This window comes from Dendrobates tinctorius, unplaced genomic scaffold, assembly GCF_039654945.1.
Source record: "Dendrobates tinctorius isolate UK_male_01 unplaced genomic scaffold, ASM3965494v1 ptg000028l, whole genome shotgun sequence".
NCBI classification, from domain to species: Eukaryota; Metazoa; Chordata; class Amphibia; order Anura; family Dendrobatidae; genus Dendrobates; species Dendrobates tinctorius.
Window position 1 is genome coordinate 12452948 of NW_027361696.1, and position 18220 is coordinate 12471167.

Below are 18220 nucleotides of genomic sequence, written 5' to 3' on the forward strand. Positions count from 1 at the left end.
TCCCGGTCAGTGGAGAGTCGTTTTTGCTCTCTGCCGGTCTGTAGCTTTGTTGTCCCCAATGTCTGCTGCATGACCTTGTTGTAATGGACTGCCATCTTAGAAATGTTAAGGATGGAAGCAATATGACGCTCACTGTATCCCTCTGCTAGTAAAGACAGAATTGAGCTCTTTTTTCCCTCACTCAAGACTTTTCTTTTCAACTCCTTTTGCATGGATAAAAGTTATTTTTTCATTCCCATTACTTTTGAGATATTACTAATAGAGTTGAGCAACTTTGGTCGGATCGGGTTTCATGAAACAAAATTTGTTTCAGATGAAACTCGTCCGACTAGGGCAAAAAAAAGTCGGAGTTTCGTCCGAAACCCGACCCCAATGCAAGTCAATGGGGAATAAAAGTCGGCATTGAGCGGATGAATGTCATCCACTCAATGCCGACTTTTATTCCCCATTGATTTGCTTTGGGGTCGGGTTTCGGACGAAACTCCAACTTTTTTTTGCCCTAATCGGACGAGTTTCATCTGAAACAAATTTTGTTTCATGAAACCCGATCCGACCAAAGTCGCTCAACTCTAATTACTAACACTTGTTTTGCCATCCAGCTTGTTGTATTGCAAAAGGATTGTGAACACCACAGCAGGGTTTTTTATATGTTCCTTCATTAAATAAGATTTGGTTCAGTCGATCACCTAATCAGTAGCACATTAAGTAGAATGAGCTGTACTCTGGTTGGAATTCAACTGACACTGGAATGGAATGGCTGTCAGACATGTAGAGAAGCTGATTTTTATAAAACTGTGCAGTGGTTTCTTAATTTTTGCCAAAGCTGTATATACACATCTGTATGTGAGGAGCCTCCTCTAGTGGTGACTGTACATATATACACATCTGTATGTGAGGAGCCCCCTCTAGTGGTGACTGTACATATATAGACATCTGTATTGAGGAGCCTCCTCTTGTGATTATATATATATATATATATATATATATATATATACACACATCTGTATGTGAAGAGCCCCCTCTTGGGGCAACTGTATATATATATATATATATAGCGAGAGAGAGAGATAATTATTTATTATTATAGCGCCATTTATTCCATGGTGCTTTACATGTGAGGAGGGGTATACATAATAAGAACAAGTACAGTATTCTTAAACAGTACAAGTCACGACTGGTACAGGAGGAGAGAGGATCCTGCCCGTGAGGGCTCACAATCTACAGGGGATGGGTAAGGACACGGTGTGGATGGCTTTGTATGTCATGGTTAGGGTTTTGAACTGGAGTCTTTAGGCAATGGGGAGCCAGTGCAGGGATTTACAGAGGGGAGAGGCCGGGGAATAGCGGAGGGGACAGGTGGATTAGTCGAGCAGCGGAGTTTAGAATAGATTGGAGGGGTGTGAGAGTGTTAGAGGGGAGGCAATAGAGCAGGAGGTTGCAGTAGTCAAGGTGGGAGATGATGAGGGCATGGACTAGGGTTTTTCCAGAATCTTGGTTGAGGAATGTACGGATCCGTGAAATATTGTTGAGTTGAAGTCAGCAGGAAGTGGAAAGGGCTTGGATAAGTGGTTTAAAAGAGAGATCAGCGTCAAGGATTACTCCGAGGCAGCGAGCTTGTGGGACTGGGGAGAGTGAGCAGCCATTTACTTTAATGGATAGGTCTGTTGTGGAAGTCAAGTGTGATGGGGGAAAGATGATGAGTTTTGTTTTGTCCATATTAAGTTTTAGAAATCTAGTGGAAAAAAAGAATGAAATAGTGGACAGACATTGAGGGATTCTGGTTAGTAGGGAGGTGATATCTGGTCCAGAGAGGTAGATCTGTGTGTCATCACCATAAAGGTGATACTGAAAGCCGTGAGATTCTATGAGCTGTCCGAGGCCGAAGGTGTAAATGGAGAAGAGCAGGGTCCCTAGGACAGATAGGGGGCGCGGTGAGGAGGTGGTGTGCAAGTGGGAGATGCTGAATGTCCAGTCTGTTAGGCATGATGAGATCCAAGATAGGCCAAGTCTGTGATGCCAAGAGATGAGAGGGTTTATAGTAATAGGGAATGGTCCACTGTGTCAAAGGCAGAGGACATGTCCAGGAGGACAGAGTAATGTCGCTTGGCCTTGGCGGTTAATAGGTCATTGGTGACCTTAGTTAGGGCAGTTTCAGTTTGAGTGATGCGGCCGTAAGCCAGATTGTAAGCGGTCGAAGAGGGAGCATGAAGAGAGGTTGGAGGACAGTTCAAGATGGATGTGTTGTTCCAGTAGTTTTGACACAAAGGAGGAAAAAAAGATTTGCCACGAAACATGTCGGAACAGTAAAGCTTTGAAGAATAATCCTGTCCTTTTGTGGTCAGCGCGGATACATTGAAAAACCCAGTCTTTTTTTTCCTCCTTTGTGACCACTGGTATCTACGGGAGTCTGCAGCGACCACTGGTTCCTTTTGAATTCTGCAAGGGGTTGTGACTGTTCACAACCTGTAAAGGTGAGTGGACTAACCGTGTATTGTCACCTAAAATATCACTTTTATCGCCCTATGTGCGCTCTCTTTCTTTAATTCCAGTAGCTTGGAGGCATAGGGGAGAAGTGATATAGGGCGATAGCTAGATACAGAGGATGGATCAAGAGAGGGCTTTTTGAGGATAGGTGTGATGGAGGCATGTTTAAATTTTGAGGGGAAAACACCAGTTGTCAGTGATAGGTTGAAGAGATGGGTTAGAGTTGGGATGAAGACTGTGGTGAGGTTTGGGATGAAGTGGGATGGGATCGGATCAAGTGCACAGGTTGTGAGATGTGATCTTGAGAGTAGAGTGGAGAGTCGATCTCCTGTAAGGCTGGGTTCACATAGCATTATGGCATTAATGCGATGTAACGCATCCGTTAGCGCTGCCATTACAGAGCACATCGCTAACGCATGTCATAAGTAGCATGCGTTAGCAATGTGCCGTCATTCTGTGACGGACCCTCGGACGCGGTCTGCAGCATTCGGAGGTCCGTCACTGCTAGCACGATTGCTATACGTAATCAGAATATGAGAGTAGCGGTTAACGCATGTGTTGAACGGACTGCATTAACGCTATGTGAACCTGGCCTAATGGTGGAGAAGTTGGTTTTGGAGGAGGGCTGAGCAGTTAGGAGTTCGGGCTCTGGGGGTTGTCGACCAAAACTGTCTCTGATATACACATCTGTATGTGAGTAGCCCCCTCTAGTGGTGACTATATACACCTGTGATCTTTTTATATACTGCCCACATCTGACAACCTTCTATAGTGTCCAGACCGGAGATCCAGTGAGGGTGATGTCAGGGAAGATGGGGGTGACAGCCACTTTAATCTTACAGAGAGCGACTCATGCATGTCTCGGCGTCCTTGGGCCAGTGTTGTAGAGTGAACTTCAGTCTGAACGCCTGGAATAAATTGTGCGATTTCCAGAGAAAATCTACATTTGTCCTCGGTGTGATTGACCATAGGCCCTGACACCTGTGCACACGAAGGGTTAACAAGAGCAGGTGATCACTGGCTCCTCCTGCACCTATAAATGAGGGGAGCAGGAACTGTGTCAGCTCCTTCCCTGCTCTCTGGTGAGTGACTTACTGCTGAGGTGGTGGGTGGGCAATGGTTTATAACATGAGGGGTTTTAATTGCATCAGATCTGTGGCGCATCGCTCTGCCACCTACAGATAGTGATGCATGTTGCAGACTGTTCCACCACTGACCTCTCTGAAGAGCATTGCTCCTCTCGATACAGTGCTATATCCTGCAGATTACACCACTGATCTCTCTGCAGAGCATCGCTCCTCCACCTCCTGACATACAGTGATATATCCTGCAGCTAATTACACCACTGATCTCTCTGCAGAGCATCGCTCCACCACCTCCTGACAGATACACAGCGATATATCCTGCAGATTATTACACCACTGTCCTCTGCAGAGCATAGCGCCTCCACCTCCTGACAGATACATAGCGACATATCCTACAGATTATTACACCACTGACCTCTCTGCAGAACATCGCTCCTCCACCTCCTGACAGATACAGTGCTATATCCTGCAGATTACACCACTGATCTCTCTGCAGAGCATCGCTCCTCCACCTCCTGACATAGTGATATATCCTGCAGCTTATTACACCACTGATCTCTCTGCAGAGCATCGCTCCTCCACCTCCTGACAGATACACAGCGATATATCCTGCAGATTATTATGCCACTGACCTCTCTGCAGAGCATCGCTCCTCCACCACCTGACAGATAGTGATATATCCTGCAGCACACCACTGACCTCTCTGCAGAGCATCGCTCCTCCACCTCCTGACAGATACATAGTGATATATCCTGCAGATTATTACACCACTGACCTCTCTGCAGAGCATCGCTCCTCCACCTCCTGACATACATAGTGATATATCCTGCAGATTATTACACCACTGTCCTCTGCAGAGCATCGCTCCTCCACCTCCTGACATACATAGTGATATATCCTGCAGATTATTACACCACTGACCTCTCTGCAGAGCATCGTTCCTCCACCTCCTGACAGATACATAGTGATATATCCTGCAGATTACACCACTCACCTCTCTGCAGAGCATCACTCCTCCACCTCCTGACAGATACAGATATACCCTGCAGCTTATTACACCACTGACCTCTGCAGAGCATCGCTCCTCCACCTCCTGACATACATAGTGATATATCCTGCAGATTATTACACCACTGTCCTCTGCAGAGCATCGCTCCTCCACCTCCTGACATACATAGTGATATATCCTGCAGATTATTACACCACTGACCTCTCTGCAGAGCATCGCTGCTCCACCTCCTGAGATACACAGCGATATATCCTGCAGATTATTACGCCACTGACCTCTCTGCAGAGCATCGTTCCTCCACCTCCTGACAGATACATAGTGATATATCCTGCAGATTATTATACCACTGACCTCTCTGCAGAGCATCGCTCCTCCACCACCTGACAGATAGTGATATATCCTGCAGCACACCACTGACCTCTCTGCAGAGCATCGCTCCTCCACCTCCTGACAGATACATAGATATACCCTGCAGCTTATTACACCACTGACCTCTGCAGAGCATCGCTCCTCCACCTCCTGACATACAGTGATATATCCTGCAGATTATTACCAGTGACCTCTCTGCAGAGCATCGCTGCTCCACCTCCTGAGATACACAGCGATATATCCTGCAGATTATTACGCCCCTGACCTCTCTGCAGAGCATCGTTCCTCCACCTCCTGACAGATACATAGTGATATATCCTGCAGATTATACCACTGACCTCTGCAGAGCATCGCTCCTCCACCTCCTGACATAGTGATATATCCTGCAGATTATTACACCACTGACCTCTGCAGAGCATCACTCCTCCACCTCCTGACAGATACATAGTGATATGTTCTGCAGATTACACCACTGACCTCTCTGCAGAGCATCGCTCCTCCACATCCTGACAGATACAGTGATATATCCTGCAGATTATTACACCACTGACCTCTCTGCAGAGCATCGCTCCTCCATCTCCTGATATACATAGTGATATATCCTGCAGATTACTACACCACCTGTAGAGATCTACAGATCATCGCTCCCTCCCCTCTTGACAGATCTGATTTGGGGTGTATTTTGGGGGTTTAGTTTTTGCTTTGTCTCCTGCTCTCAGCTGTTGGTGACTGCAGTCACCGCCCATCTCGTGTTTCTGGCTCTGCTATAATGACCTGCAGGTATTCTGCAGTTGCTCTGATGTGGAGAAAGGAAATAATGGTTGCAGCTCTAAAGGTGACTGGAGGATAAGACCTGATGTAACAGCAGAATAGTGATTGCAGCTCTGGAGGATGAGACACAATGTAATGGTAGAATAGTGAGTGCAGCTCTGGAGGAGAAGACCTAATGTAACGCAGAATAGTGAGTGCAGCTCTGGAGGACAAGTTGCTGCTGACTGCTGGCACTTCTCTGGCTTCTTCATGGCAGTGTATGGGGTCTTGCCATTCTCCTATAGATGGTGCTGTCTCCTTGGATTATAGTGGTGTCGGGCAGGAATTCCCCCATATGGCCTCGCTCACGTCTGACGTGTGGTTGCTCCATGTTTTCAGGGCAAGTTCCTGTGGCAGTAAACCCTCCGCCATGTTGCTTATATCTATCCACCCCTCCCCCAATAATACTGGTCAGGTGGCACCCCCTGCTGGTGTACAGTGATGTGAGCCCCCCTGGGGTCGGATGGGGGGCTCTATTTTGGCACCATGGTTTCCCCTCTTCTTCGTTCTTCACTTTTTTATGTATTTTATTTACAGAAATAAAATCCCATAAATGTACAATCTGCTCCAACCCCCGGCCGCCATTACTGCCCTGCGGGGGTGTTGTCCAAACTGTGGGGAAATGGAGCAGGACCCAGATAACCAGCCGCCATTTATCAAGGGCTTTGGCTTTATCCCATGTTTCACGCTGGCCATTGTAGCAGAGCCGCAGCAGCGTGAGGTCTGAGGTCAGCACAGGGTGAGCCGCAGGGCGAGTGCGCCGGTCAGCAGGGTGAGGGCGGTCGGGGTGCTGCGTCCAGCGCTTGCAGACTTGCAGTGGTCGCGGTTCTCCCCGATGCAGGCGGCATACGCCATGACGTGTGGGATGTAGTTTTGCTCGTGGACGCCGTGCAGCAGATGCGCCATCGGGCCCTTGGCAAACACTGCGACGTCCTCTCCACCGTGCGTCTCCTGCCGCAGAGGAACCGCCGACTGCGCCTGGTAGGATGCTTGAGCTGGAAGAACATGGCAGCAACATGATTAACACCAGTGGCTCGGGGCAGATCAGTCGCCATTGTCAGGAGCTCTGCTTCTGGTCAGTGATTGGTCGGTGCTGCTAGGCATCACCTCCACAGCTGAGGGGTTGTTACAGTTGTGGCACCTGACTGATACACTGTAACCAATAGCCTGAATGGAGGCTTGTGCCCCTCTCCATGCCATAACTGACACGTTGTAACCGGGTCTCAGCTGGGAGTATGGCAGCAGGACCGGCGTTAAGAGGAGGCTTCACTGACAGTCAGCAGGGGTCTTGACGATGGTGGTTAATCCCCTCCTCCCTGGCCTCAGATCCATGGGGTACTCACTGTAGTCCACAGTGGAGATGTTCTGGCGGTCCCCGGCGATCACGCGGTACCCGGGGCCATTCCCATACAGGATGGAGGTGAAGGGTTTCTGGTCGATGTCGCTCACAGTTGGGGCCAAACCTACGGTGGAGAAGATGGTCACATGACTGTGGAGATTGGGCATGTTTAGGCCCCCATCAGGCTCCATACAGAACCTCTTGCTCACCAAAGATGGAGGTTCCACGGTGCGTGTAGCCACCAAATGTGAAGACGTGTGAGTGGTCAGCGGTGACCACGGTCAGCGTATCGTCTGTAGACGTCATGTCCCCAGCGAGGCCAATGGTGAGGTCCATCTGCACTGCCTCGTGTAACGCCTGCTTGGCTTTACCCTCGTGGTGCCCGTGGTCAATACGTCCACCTGAACAAAAACAGCAGACTGGTGAGTGGCGTCCCCTGAGGTGCGTAGACACGTGGGGTGTAGTATCTGGGGTCCAGGACTGGTCACCCACCTTCCACCAGGAGAAAGAAGCCTTTAGTGTTCTTCTTCAGGATTCCGATGGCGACTCTCACCATCTCTGAGAGGGAGGGGTCAGTAGTCATGTTCCTATCCAGTTCATACACCAAATCTACCGGCTCAAAGAGACCTGGAACAAAAGACATGAGGTCTGGACTGTGGAGTGCCCACCTACAGGCCCAGAGCCTGTAGCACTTACCAAGAAGGTAATCCACATCCTGCGGCCTCAGAGCCATCAGCTGCTCCCGACTCCAGATATAATGTGCGGCCTGTGGGGGAGGATGAGATCATGTTACATCGCTGCAGAGAACTCCCCCTAGTGGTGGCTGCAAAGGGGATCTTGTGTATCTCTGTGTACAGGGAACTCCCCCTAGTGGTGACTGCAGACAGGATCTTGTGTATCTTTGTATACTGGGTGCTCCCCCCCTAGTGGTGACTGTAAGCAGCAGAATGTGAAGATGTGACTGTCTTCAGAGATGCGCTCCCATCAGATGTGGAGGGATTATTTACTGTATGTTTTGGGGAGAATACCTCCCTGCCTTGTCCACTAATGTTGTGACTGTCATGTTTTCTAGAGGTGATGATCTGCAGCTTCTCAGGATGGAGGTGGAGGCTGTGTCTTCTGCGTTTTCTCAAGCAGGTGAGTGACCGAATTGTTTCCTGCTTGGGGCCAGATTTGCGGAGCCTGTGACATATTTCTCTTACCAGCCAGTATGTATGTTTCTGGCAACCATGAATGGTGGGATCCCCTTGTGGCTGGTTGCCCATGTTACCTTGTTGCTGGGCTTTTTCTCCCTCCACACTTTGGTCAGGTTCATTCCATCTTGCCTTGTTCCATTCGCCTTCTCATCACTTGGATACTCCACATCGGGGGTGTTTTTGGGGAACATGTACTTCCGGCCCCCACCCATGATGACCTGTAATGAGGGAAATTGGGGTCAGGGGTCTCATGCAGCTTTTTCTTTTCTTCCAGTGAAGCTGCTTCTGTTCCAGACTTGGTTTCGCCCAGAATCGTCTAAAACTGTAAGTTACGAACTGCAAGCTGCCCCCTGAACCTTCATATGTGGAGCCCCCCAATGTGACTATCTCCTACCCCCACCACGACCACCATCTCACCTCGATGTCCGGGACGTTGGACATGAGCTGCCAGGCGATGTCTTTACACCCGTCCTCCACTGCATCTCTGGGCATCTCGTTATCGGAGTACCAGTCGCGGTTGACGCTATGGGCGTAGGCAGCGCTGGGCGTGGCGTGGTTCACCCTGGTGGTGGTCACCAATCCAACAGACTTCCCTGTAATGACAAAGCTCCTGGTGAGCACCAGCTGCTGCTGCCCTGATCTGCTGCTGTTCATGAACCAGGAGGCTCAGGATGAGATGGTCAATGTTCATTACATGTGCTGGCCCTGGGTGTATTGGTAATGAGTGGCAGTATGGGGGCAACCAGTGATAGGGGGTTGTCAGCTGGGTGTCAGGCAGACCTGTTGCAGTGCTGGCTGCCCATTTTGTGGGACAGTGTGATGAGAAGGTCCAGGATTTGAGGGGGGTTCTTGTTGTGCCGCTATGATGGCGGATCCACGTGTCGAGTACCTGGCAAGGGGAGCCTGAACCCCGCTGCATGCTCACCTGCGTCTTTGGCCCACTTCAAGATGGAGGTGACTTGGTTGCCATTCGTAGTGTTGCACAGACCTCGCACTGCAGCCGCGTTTACGCCGACTGTCCCCTCGTTGGCCTTCACTCCACACAGGTAGGCGGTGGCGGTGCCGGCGCTGTCAGGGACCTGTGCGTTGGTGTTGTACGTCTGTGGGGTCAGAATGTACAATGGTTATAATGGAGGTAGACTATGTAGATCAGATGGATGGGCCGCATCCTCAGTCTGAGGGTCTCCTCCAGTATAGACATGGGGAGGGGGGTGTGGCTACCCTTAGTGACGCCCCCTTGTCTGGTGGTCTCTGCCCGGTGATGCCTGCTGCAGTCATCACATTAATATACAGAAGCTTTAGTGTATCGGACACTCGGGCCCCTTGTGCCGCCTTTCCCTGTGCCCCCCAGACGCTGCCCGCCACTCACCTTTGCTAGAGCCACATATGGGAACTTGTCCATCTCCAGCACAGTCTCTTCTCCGGGTTTTCCAGCGAGTTGCCCCTTTAAGATTCGTGTTGCTGTGACTGTTGGCACCCCCATGCCTGCAATAAATAAGGGGGTGATTAGGTGGCATGGAGCCCACCCAGCCCCAACCACAGCTGTGTCCCTGGCTCTCACCGTCTCCCAGGAACATGATGACATTCTTGGCGATCTTGGTGTTGAGCTGCTGCAGCTCCAGCGCTCGTCGCAGCGTGTCTTGGGCCTGGGCCCTCCAGTACTCAGGGTCCTTCTCCTGCTCTAAGAGGGCAGAACCTGGTTATAGGGGACGCTGAGGGTATGTGCACACAATGCAGATTCTGCTGCGGTGTACAGTACCATTAAAGTCTATGAGAAATGAAAACCACTGTGCACATGCTGCAGATTTAAATCCACAGCATGTCAATTCTTTGTGCGGATCAGCAGCGTTTTGACACCTGCTCCATCAGGCTATGTGCACACGTTGCGGATTTTGCTGCGGATCTGCAGCGTTTCTGGCCCTGCAGCAGAATCTTCTGCGTTGTACAGTAACATTTTACCCTATGTAAAATGGAAACCTCTGTGCACACACTGCAGAATTTTCCGCACAGTTTTACTGCAGTTTTAAATCCGCAGAAAGACATGACATGTCACTACTTTTCTGCAGATTCTGCTGCGGTTTACAATCTCCTCCATTGTAGAGGTGATAAACCGCAGGTCCTTTGACTTGAAATTTACCTGCGGATTTCTGCAAATCCACAGGGGGAAAATACGTGGGCACATAGCCTTAGGCTATGTGCCCACGTAGATTTTAGTGCTGTGGACTTCTCCCTGCGGATTTTGTAAAATCTGCAAGTCAAAAGTCCTGCGGTTTACCTGCAGATGAGCCTGCGGTTTCTCACCTCACAATGGTGAAGGTAGGAAACCGCAGCAGAATCCGCACAAAGAATTGACTGCGGATTGTAATCCGTGCAGAAAAATCCGCAGCATGTGCACTGCATTTTTTATTTCCATAGGAAATAAAGTTACTGTACAACGCAGCAGAATCCGCAGCGTGTGCACATACTCTTATAGGAATCTGCAGGTATCAAAAAGCAGGGGAAATCTGCACGTAAAACGCAGGTCATTTGTGAATTTAGCCAAATCCCCGTGGAAAAACTCTGCAGGGTAATCTGCAATGTGTGCACATAGCCTTAGGGTATGTGCCCACGTTAGCGTTTTTAAACGCTCAGGAAACGGGTCTCCTTCCCAGAAAATGCACTTTTTTGCCACAATTTTTCCATGCTTTTGCGCAAAAACGCACGTTTTGATTTTTTTTTTTTTTTTTTTTTTTTTTTTTTCCGCGCATCTTCTGGACCATAGGAAATAGCCAAAAAACGCAGACCTAAGTGGAAATTAATGAACATGCTGCGTTTCTTACCACGAAGCGTTTCCTTAGCGGTAAAAAACGCATCCATTGGCACAAAGGCCAAAATGCATTAAAATGAATGGGATGCTTCTTTTAAGCGTTTTTGATGCGGTTTGACCCCGAAAAACATCAAACGCTTAAATAACGTGGGCACTAGGGTGACCGGATCTCATATGGGGGGGGGGGGGGAGAAATGTCAGAATTTTGTCCGTCTGGACCCCACAAAACGATTCCCCTTTCCAGATATTGAGAGAGCCAAAATTTGAGCTCTATCAAACGACGTTAACCCGTGCCGCTCGCCGCTCAAAGTTTGAAAAAATCCAAATTGAGGTATTTTAAGATTTAGGTATTTTGCATAGTCTGTTAGACTATAAAGAATGTGACAACAACATTGCAGAAATAGCCCTGACCAAATTTTCGAACCATTTGTGGTATTTGAATGCAGAGTTGGTGGGATTATCGTTTTTTGATCCCACCATTACAGACAATGAAAAGTTGTTAATGGCTAATAAATTGCTCAGTAGCACAGATGAACCATCAGAGCACGCTAACCTACATGAGTTGATAATTTTACATAGTTATCTAATCTATTCTAGAGCTTTTGTTATTGCCATTAGCAACTTTTCATTGTCTGTAATGGTGGGATCAAAAACCGATAATCCCACCAACTCTGCATTCAAATACCACAAATGGTTCGAAAATTTGGTCAGGGCTATTTCTGCAATGTTGTTGTCACATTCTTTATAGTCTAACAGACTATGCAAAATACCTAAATCTTAAAATACCTCAATTTGGATTTTTTCAAACTTTGAGCGACGAGCGGCACGGGTTAACGTTGTTTGATCGAGCTCAAATTTTGGCTCTCTCAATATCTGGAAAGGGGAATCGTTTTGTGGAGTCCAGACGGACAAAATTCCGACATCGATTTTTTGCGGTCACCCTAGTGGGCACACAGCCTTAAGGCTGCTCCACCAGCAGGTGACCGGTGCTGGGACTAATGGCCGTTATCTCATCACCACCAATCCTAAGAACCGGGGATCTTCATGGCTGGAGTACTGGATTATGTGCAATCCTCAGGATTGTGGGGGGGTGGGGGGGGGGGGGGGGGTGTTACCAGTCATTGGACCCAGCAGCAATTGGGGTGTTCCCTATCCTATGGGTAGGAGAACTTTCAGACTTGGCAATGCCCCTTTAAGACTTCTCACAGCTGAAGGTTTGTTATATTTCTTATAAATGTTCCCAATCTATAAACAGCCTGGGTGTCAAAGATTATTAAAATGTATCAGCGCAACTAATCAGGTCAGGAACCACCTACAGTGCAGCCTCATCTACTCCAGTCACCTCCCGAGCTGTGGTCACTTCTGCTGTGGTATTATGTGTCTTCCTGCAGAGCTGCACTCATTATTCTGCCTGAAGCCCTTACAACATGGCACATTTACAGTTGGTGTCTGTGGAATCGACAGAATTGCAGCTCTGGAGGGTAACACAAGATGCAACAGCAGAATAGTGATTGCAGCTCTGGAGGATAAGACATGATGTAGCAGCAGAATAGTGAGTGCAGCTCTGGAGGATGAGACCTGATGTATTGCACATTTAGCAGTTGTTCGATGCCCCTCTTACCTGGGAAGTGCTGTGCCATGACCAGCTTGATGACTAGCATTACTGCCCACTGCCTCATGTCCATCCTGTGTCAGAATAGCTCCAGCACAGTGTGTGCCGCCCTGCCAGTGGGGGAAGAAGAGTATTACACAGAGCTGGACTCCTGCATGAGAGCTAAATAATCCCAGATATTCACATAAATTGCAGCTTGTGCTTCCCGCAACCTGCGGCTGCCGAGAGCAAACAGAATCCCGACCCCTCATTACACCAGATTTATAGATGGAAAGATAAAAGCCGAAAATCCTGTTCACAACGTGGTACAAACAGACGAAAATAACCGGGAGACGAAAGGTCAGAGGGCGGCGCCGCGAGTGTACAAAGAGGCCATTATAGGAGCCTTCACCCCAATGTCGTCTAATGTGAGCTCAAACGGGGGACAGTATTATAGAAGTTACATTCCTGTACGTAGGGGGCAGTATTAAAGTAGTTATATTCTTGTACATAGAGGGCAGCACTTTCAGGAGGGCTTCTTCATTTCCCCTCTGCAACGACCTTTCTATTTTATTTTCTGAATTCGTAATGGAAAGAATTCTCCATTCTTTACACTACAGGCTGCAATTGGTAATGTGGAGCTCGGTAAACTGTGCACTAGTAACAAGTCCGCTTGTGGCGCGGACACCCCCACACCCACCTCCGCTGTCTTGCCCTTCGGCTGGGGTACTTACCCTGATAGTCTGCAGGTGAAGTAGCAGAGACACAAGAGCACAAGCATGGCCACAATGAAGCAGGCGATGGTGGTGATGAGCAAATGCAACTCGCTGGTCAGCGCCATAATGGGCACACTAGGCCTCAGTCGGCCATTACAGACCCACTTGCAGGGTGTAGTGGGCACCAGGGCACGGAGCTGCCAGGAGCGGAGCAGCTTCTGTCAGCAGATCCCTGGATTTACTGTCACCTGATAAGATAATTCCTAAGATTAAGTGTCTGAGACCAGTGATCAGGTGACAACTGCGTGCACAGGTTCGTACAGACCCCCAAATCATGGACACTTGGAGGGGAACATGGGAGAAGATGACAGCATATGCAGGAAATGGTCAGAGCTGTGACAGAGGGCTATGGGATCCGTGATTCAAAGAGCAGCGTCCCAAACTGTATCACCTGGCGGGATTGGCTGCTTGGTGGTATCTCACCTGGCGGGATTGGCTGCTTGCTGTGAGTTCTTCTACAGTGGGCACAGGTTTGGGATCTCTTGCCTGCTCATGTGGGTGATGGCAGAAGGTCAGATGTGTGGGACAGAAGTTGGGTGCCACTGCTGATGGTGGTTCCTACTGCTGGCAGTAAGGGCTTGTAAATGCCAGGTTGTAACTAAGGACATGCTGCTCACTGCTGGGGGGTGGAGATCGCACGGGATGAAGTTATGGTGTCTCATGGGAGGCTGGTCCTCAATGTCTACAAGTCCTCTTCAGGGAGGTGGGCATCTCAGAATACTGGGGTAAGGGTGGAGGGGGGCAGGGCAAAATACTGAGGTACAGGAGAGGGGCTGTAACACCCTCCAAATGTGTTGGGTTGTAACCCCTGCCATTGTAACGAACCAATCGTCGGGTTCCCGAACTACCCATATAATGGAGGCACCTGTAAACCAGCCTGAAGCAGGGTTCAGGTGCTGGTATACATGTGTAGACATCAGGGTGGTGTCGTGCTACAGGCAGTCTACCACATGGGGGAGGGGAAGCTCCTGGATTAGCGCCATAGCTGCAGGACCCCCACTTATAATATTGGAGTTCTATACAGAGACTTTGGGCCCCTGGCCTCATGTACCAGGAGTGGTCAGTGACTCCGTACCCCTTCCCCAATACACCCACATCTGTAATTTGTGCAACAAATGGCAAACTAAGTTGTGAATAAAGTAGAGGCGCCGTGTGATGGGTCCAGGACCCTGATAAAGCCACTGCCTGCTCTACTGATAGGGGAGGTGTCATGCCTGCTCTCTACTGATAGCAGAGGTATCATGCTTCACACGCCATCAGGACCCCATAGACTAGCAGGGGGTGATGTCCTGAACAGACGGGATGGTGCCTGCCGGGCTCCAGAGCTTTGTACAGCAGCCATGTAATGTGCCCTGGGGTGCACCGGACCCCCTGATTGATGCTGCTGGTGGAGGATCTGGTGCTGGGCATAGCTGCAACTATGGGGGTGCTATGTGCTGCTGTATGGATGTCTGCTGGGATACAATGGGTTAACCAGCATGTGCCTTCTATTGATTGGCCCTTTGTTTTTCAGCCCCCTCCACTACAGTAGCTGGATGGAGCCAAGTAGGTCAGTGGTGCCTCCATGGCGGAGGCTGCTCCATAGTTACAGGAGATCACACACTTTCGTCCTCTGCCTGGAAGCCATGGACATTGTGCATTTTGGAGGCCCTGTTGTCATGCTCTATGTAAAGCCCCTCGCAGTCTCCTCACTCATCCAATATCTGCAGGAGCCCTAATGTGTATGGAAGACCCCAACTCTCCCCATAGATGAGGTCAAAATGTGTGCAAACTCCCCTATCCCCATACAGCACAGTCAGCTGGTGTCAGGGTACAGGTGTCTGTGACGTTACGGTCCAGGGGTCCTCAGTGCAGCAGCGGAAAGTGGCTGGCTGAGCTCACAGATAAATACGAAGCCGCTTTGGCCTGAATGGCTGCTAGCAGAGAGCAACAGACTGTAGTCTCCAGTCCTACAGTCTCCTCCCCCCAGTAATGGCTGATAACAGGGAGTAATAGATTGTAGTCTCCTGTCCTACAGTCACCTCCCCCAGTAATGGCTGATAACAGGGAGTAATAGATTGTAGTCTCCTGTCCTACAGTCTCCTCCCCCCAGTAATGGCTGATAACAGGGAGTAATAGATTGTAGTCTCCTGTCCTACAGTCACCTCCCCCAGTAATGGCTGATAACAGGGAGTAATAGATTGTAGTCTCCTGTCCTACAGTCTCCTCCCCCCAGTAATGGCTGATAACAGGGAGTAATAGATTGTAGTCTCCTGTCCTACAGTCTCCTCCCCCCAGTAATGGCTGATAACAGGGAGTAATAGATTGTAGTCTCCTGTCCTACAGTCACCTCCCCCAGTAATGGCTGATAACAGGGAGTAATAGATTGTAGTCTCCTGTCCTACAGTCTCCTCCCCCCAGTAATGGCTGATAACAGGGAGTAATAGATTGTAGTCTCCTGTCCTACAGTCTCCTCCCCCCAGTAATGGCTGATAACAGGGAGTAATAGATTGTAGTCTCCTGTCCTACAGTCTCCTCCCCCCAGTAATGGCTGATAACAGGGAGTAATAGATTGTAGTCTCCTGTCCTACAGTCACCTCCCCCAGTAATGGCTGATAGCAGGGAGTAATAGATGGTAGTAAAGGCTGAACAGAGCTGCCCCCCCTCGGTCACGTGGTGCCCTTCCTTACTGTATCACTGTTTGCTTTGTCCAGTCTTCTCCTTTATGACTCTCTGCCCCCCATGTCGCCTCCTCTTCTCCGATCACGCTCGGTCCTGGATCTGCCACACATCAGAGGTGGGGGGGGCTCCTCGTTATCACGGGTCTCCCTATGGAGGGGCCCAAGGAAACTCAGTCCGCGACCACCCGACCCTTCCCCAAAGCTCCGTCACCACATACAGCCCCGGAGTGCAGATCCCAGATGTTGATGACCCTGATGTAATTAACCCCCTACAGATCTGGGGGGAAGGGTGGGAGGACAGGATGGACATCGGCAATGGTCGGCCGACCTTAAGTGATCGTACGATGAGATTGCAAGCATGGAAGTCTGGGGCAAGAGTCCTCAACAGACTGCTGAAGCCTCTGCCCAGGACTGGGACCCCCCAACATAACGACCCCCAGCCCTGGAATACTCCCCTAGATACAGAGCACCACTGCTACAATGAAGGGAGCCAGGCTCCGGGCCCCCACATACCACTGGAGCGGCACAGGGTGGTCCCCACCAGACAGAGGATGATGGGCGTCTTACCTGCTCCGAGTTATCAGCAACTTGTGACTGAAGCTGAAGAAAAAGTTCAAGGAGGAACGAAAGTTGCAGGACAGCCCCTCAAGATGCAAATGTTCCCAGCCCCCCCCCCCCCCCCATATCCTCTGTCTGCAAGACAGACCCTCCCTGGTGATGGGGAGAGGGATATGTTAAGCTGTGGTCCTTGTGACCAGGAGGGGGAAGTGAAGCGGTGGTCTGCGTGATCTGGGTGGGTTAGCAGTTTAGTGGTTGTCCCTGTGACCTGGGGGGGGGGGGGGGGGGAAGAGCAGTGGTCCCTGTGACCTGGGGGGGGTGAGCGGTGTAGCGGTGGTCCCTGGGCTCTGTTGGATGTGGCAGTGGTGCTGGGCAATTGTGGGCTCCCGGTTTCTTTAGCTGATACTCGCGCTCCTTCTATCTACCATTGCTTTCTGGCTGCAGGACGATCACTGTGTGGGTCACGCACCTGATGAGACCCCACTGGTGATCAGTGGCTCCTGATGAGACCTCCACCGGCTCTTCTCTTGGGGTCTGGTTCTAGAAGATTCTTCCTTCACAATTGACTTTGTATAACTTTCTCCCACTTTTCTTCCTATCTCTGATCTGTAGCGTGTTCCCAGTAATCCTGGGCTATAGGGGGCAAGATGGATATGAAACCCCCTTTTGCCCCCAGGTTAATACATGGTTTTCTGTTTTTTTGGCTCCACCTTCCTGATTTTTGGACCCAGTAGAGTTTATAAGTAACTTCAGTGAGAATTTACCCTCTCCAGGGAGCAGGGGTGTACTTACTTATTCCATTAACTACCACAATCCTGAGCCCTTGTAATGGAGTGACAGCGAGGATGTGACCATTGGTCCCCCTTTCCCCTGAAAACACGCACATGCCGAGATCAGAGTACTTGCGTAAGGTTGGGCTATTGAAGGGTCTTGCATGAGCCAATAACTGCGCCCATGATCTTGTTCCCGATCGTCACCTGATGGTCAGATCCAGTGATCACGCAAGACGCACGATTGATCACTGGATCCTGTCAGCAGCACATGATGTAACCTGCAATATGCCAAAACCGTGTCCAGAGGAAGGATCAGTGTGAATAACAGCCAGGGAGTGATTGATGCAACTGTCACCACCATGTAAGAAGCCCTCAAGTGTGAGCATAAAGCTGCCTTTACACCAGAGCCACATGCCAGCCGGATCGCCCACCAAATTTGTGTGGGGTTTCTGCAGCTCCTCTTGGTGGTGGGGATCCATCAGGGCGATGAATCTTTACCAGTTTGTGTTCAGGGAAGATCAGCGGCTGCCAGATGTGACTGGAGGATGGTGGGAGTCTGGCAGCCGCTGATCTCTTCTGTGTGTGATGTCAACGGAGGACTGGTGGTCTATGTAGGGGGTATACGAGGGGGACAGCAAAGGGCTGGTGGTCTTCTATGTAGGGGGGACAGGAGAGTACAGAGGAGGGCTGGTGGTCTATGGAGGAGGATGGGTCCAGTGTAGGGCTGGTGGTCTTGTTGGGGGGGGTGTTTAAAACACTTGCGG

General features: G+C 50.0%; 2 protein-coding genes across 3 annotated transcripts in view; one reads left to right on the forward strand and one right to left on the reverse strand.

Moving 5' to 3' along the window:
* Positions 1-1060: 1060 nt before the first annotated feature.
* Positions 1061-16793, reverse strand: LOC141085095 (alkaline phosphatase-like). Of its 2 annotated transcripts, none has more exons than XM_073570166.1 (12): positions 16693-16793; positions 12720-12820; positions 9854-9973; positions 9662-9777; positions 9218-9392; positions 8710-8885; positions 8367-8510; positions 7793-7862; positions 7589-7723; positions 7306-7497; positions 7101-7220; positions 1061-6752 (listed from the first exon to the last, which is right to left on the reverse strand). In XM_073570166.1, the coding sequence occupies exons 2-12, from the start codon at positions 12781-12783 to the stop codon at positions 6487-6489; spliced, it is 1578 nt and encodes a 525-aa protein (XP_073426267.1). In that variant the 5' UTR covers positions 12784-12820; positions 16693-16793; the 3' UTR covers positions 1061-6486. The 2 variants fall into 2 exon arrangements, with proteins under 2 accessions (XP_073426267.1, XP_073426268.1); XM_073570167.1 differs by lacking the exon at positions 16693-16793 and adding an exon at positions 16135-16368.
* ECE1 (endothelin converting enzyme 1) overlaps positions 8146-18220 on the forward strand; it is a 37542-nt gene continuing 27467 nt past the window's right edge. The window contains exons 1-2 of the mRNA XM_073570163.1: positions 8146-8233; positions 8567-8616. Coding sequence (XP_073426264.1) covers positions 8158-8233; positions 8567-8616 — 126 coding nt within the window. The 5' untranslated portion in view covers positions 8146-8157. The remainder of the gene's footprint in view (positions 8234-8566; positions 8617-18220) is intronic.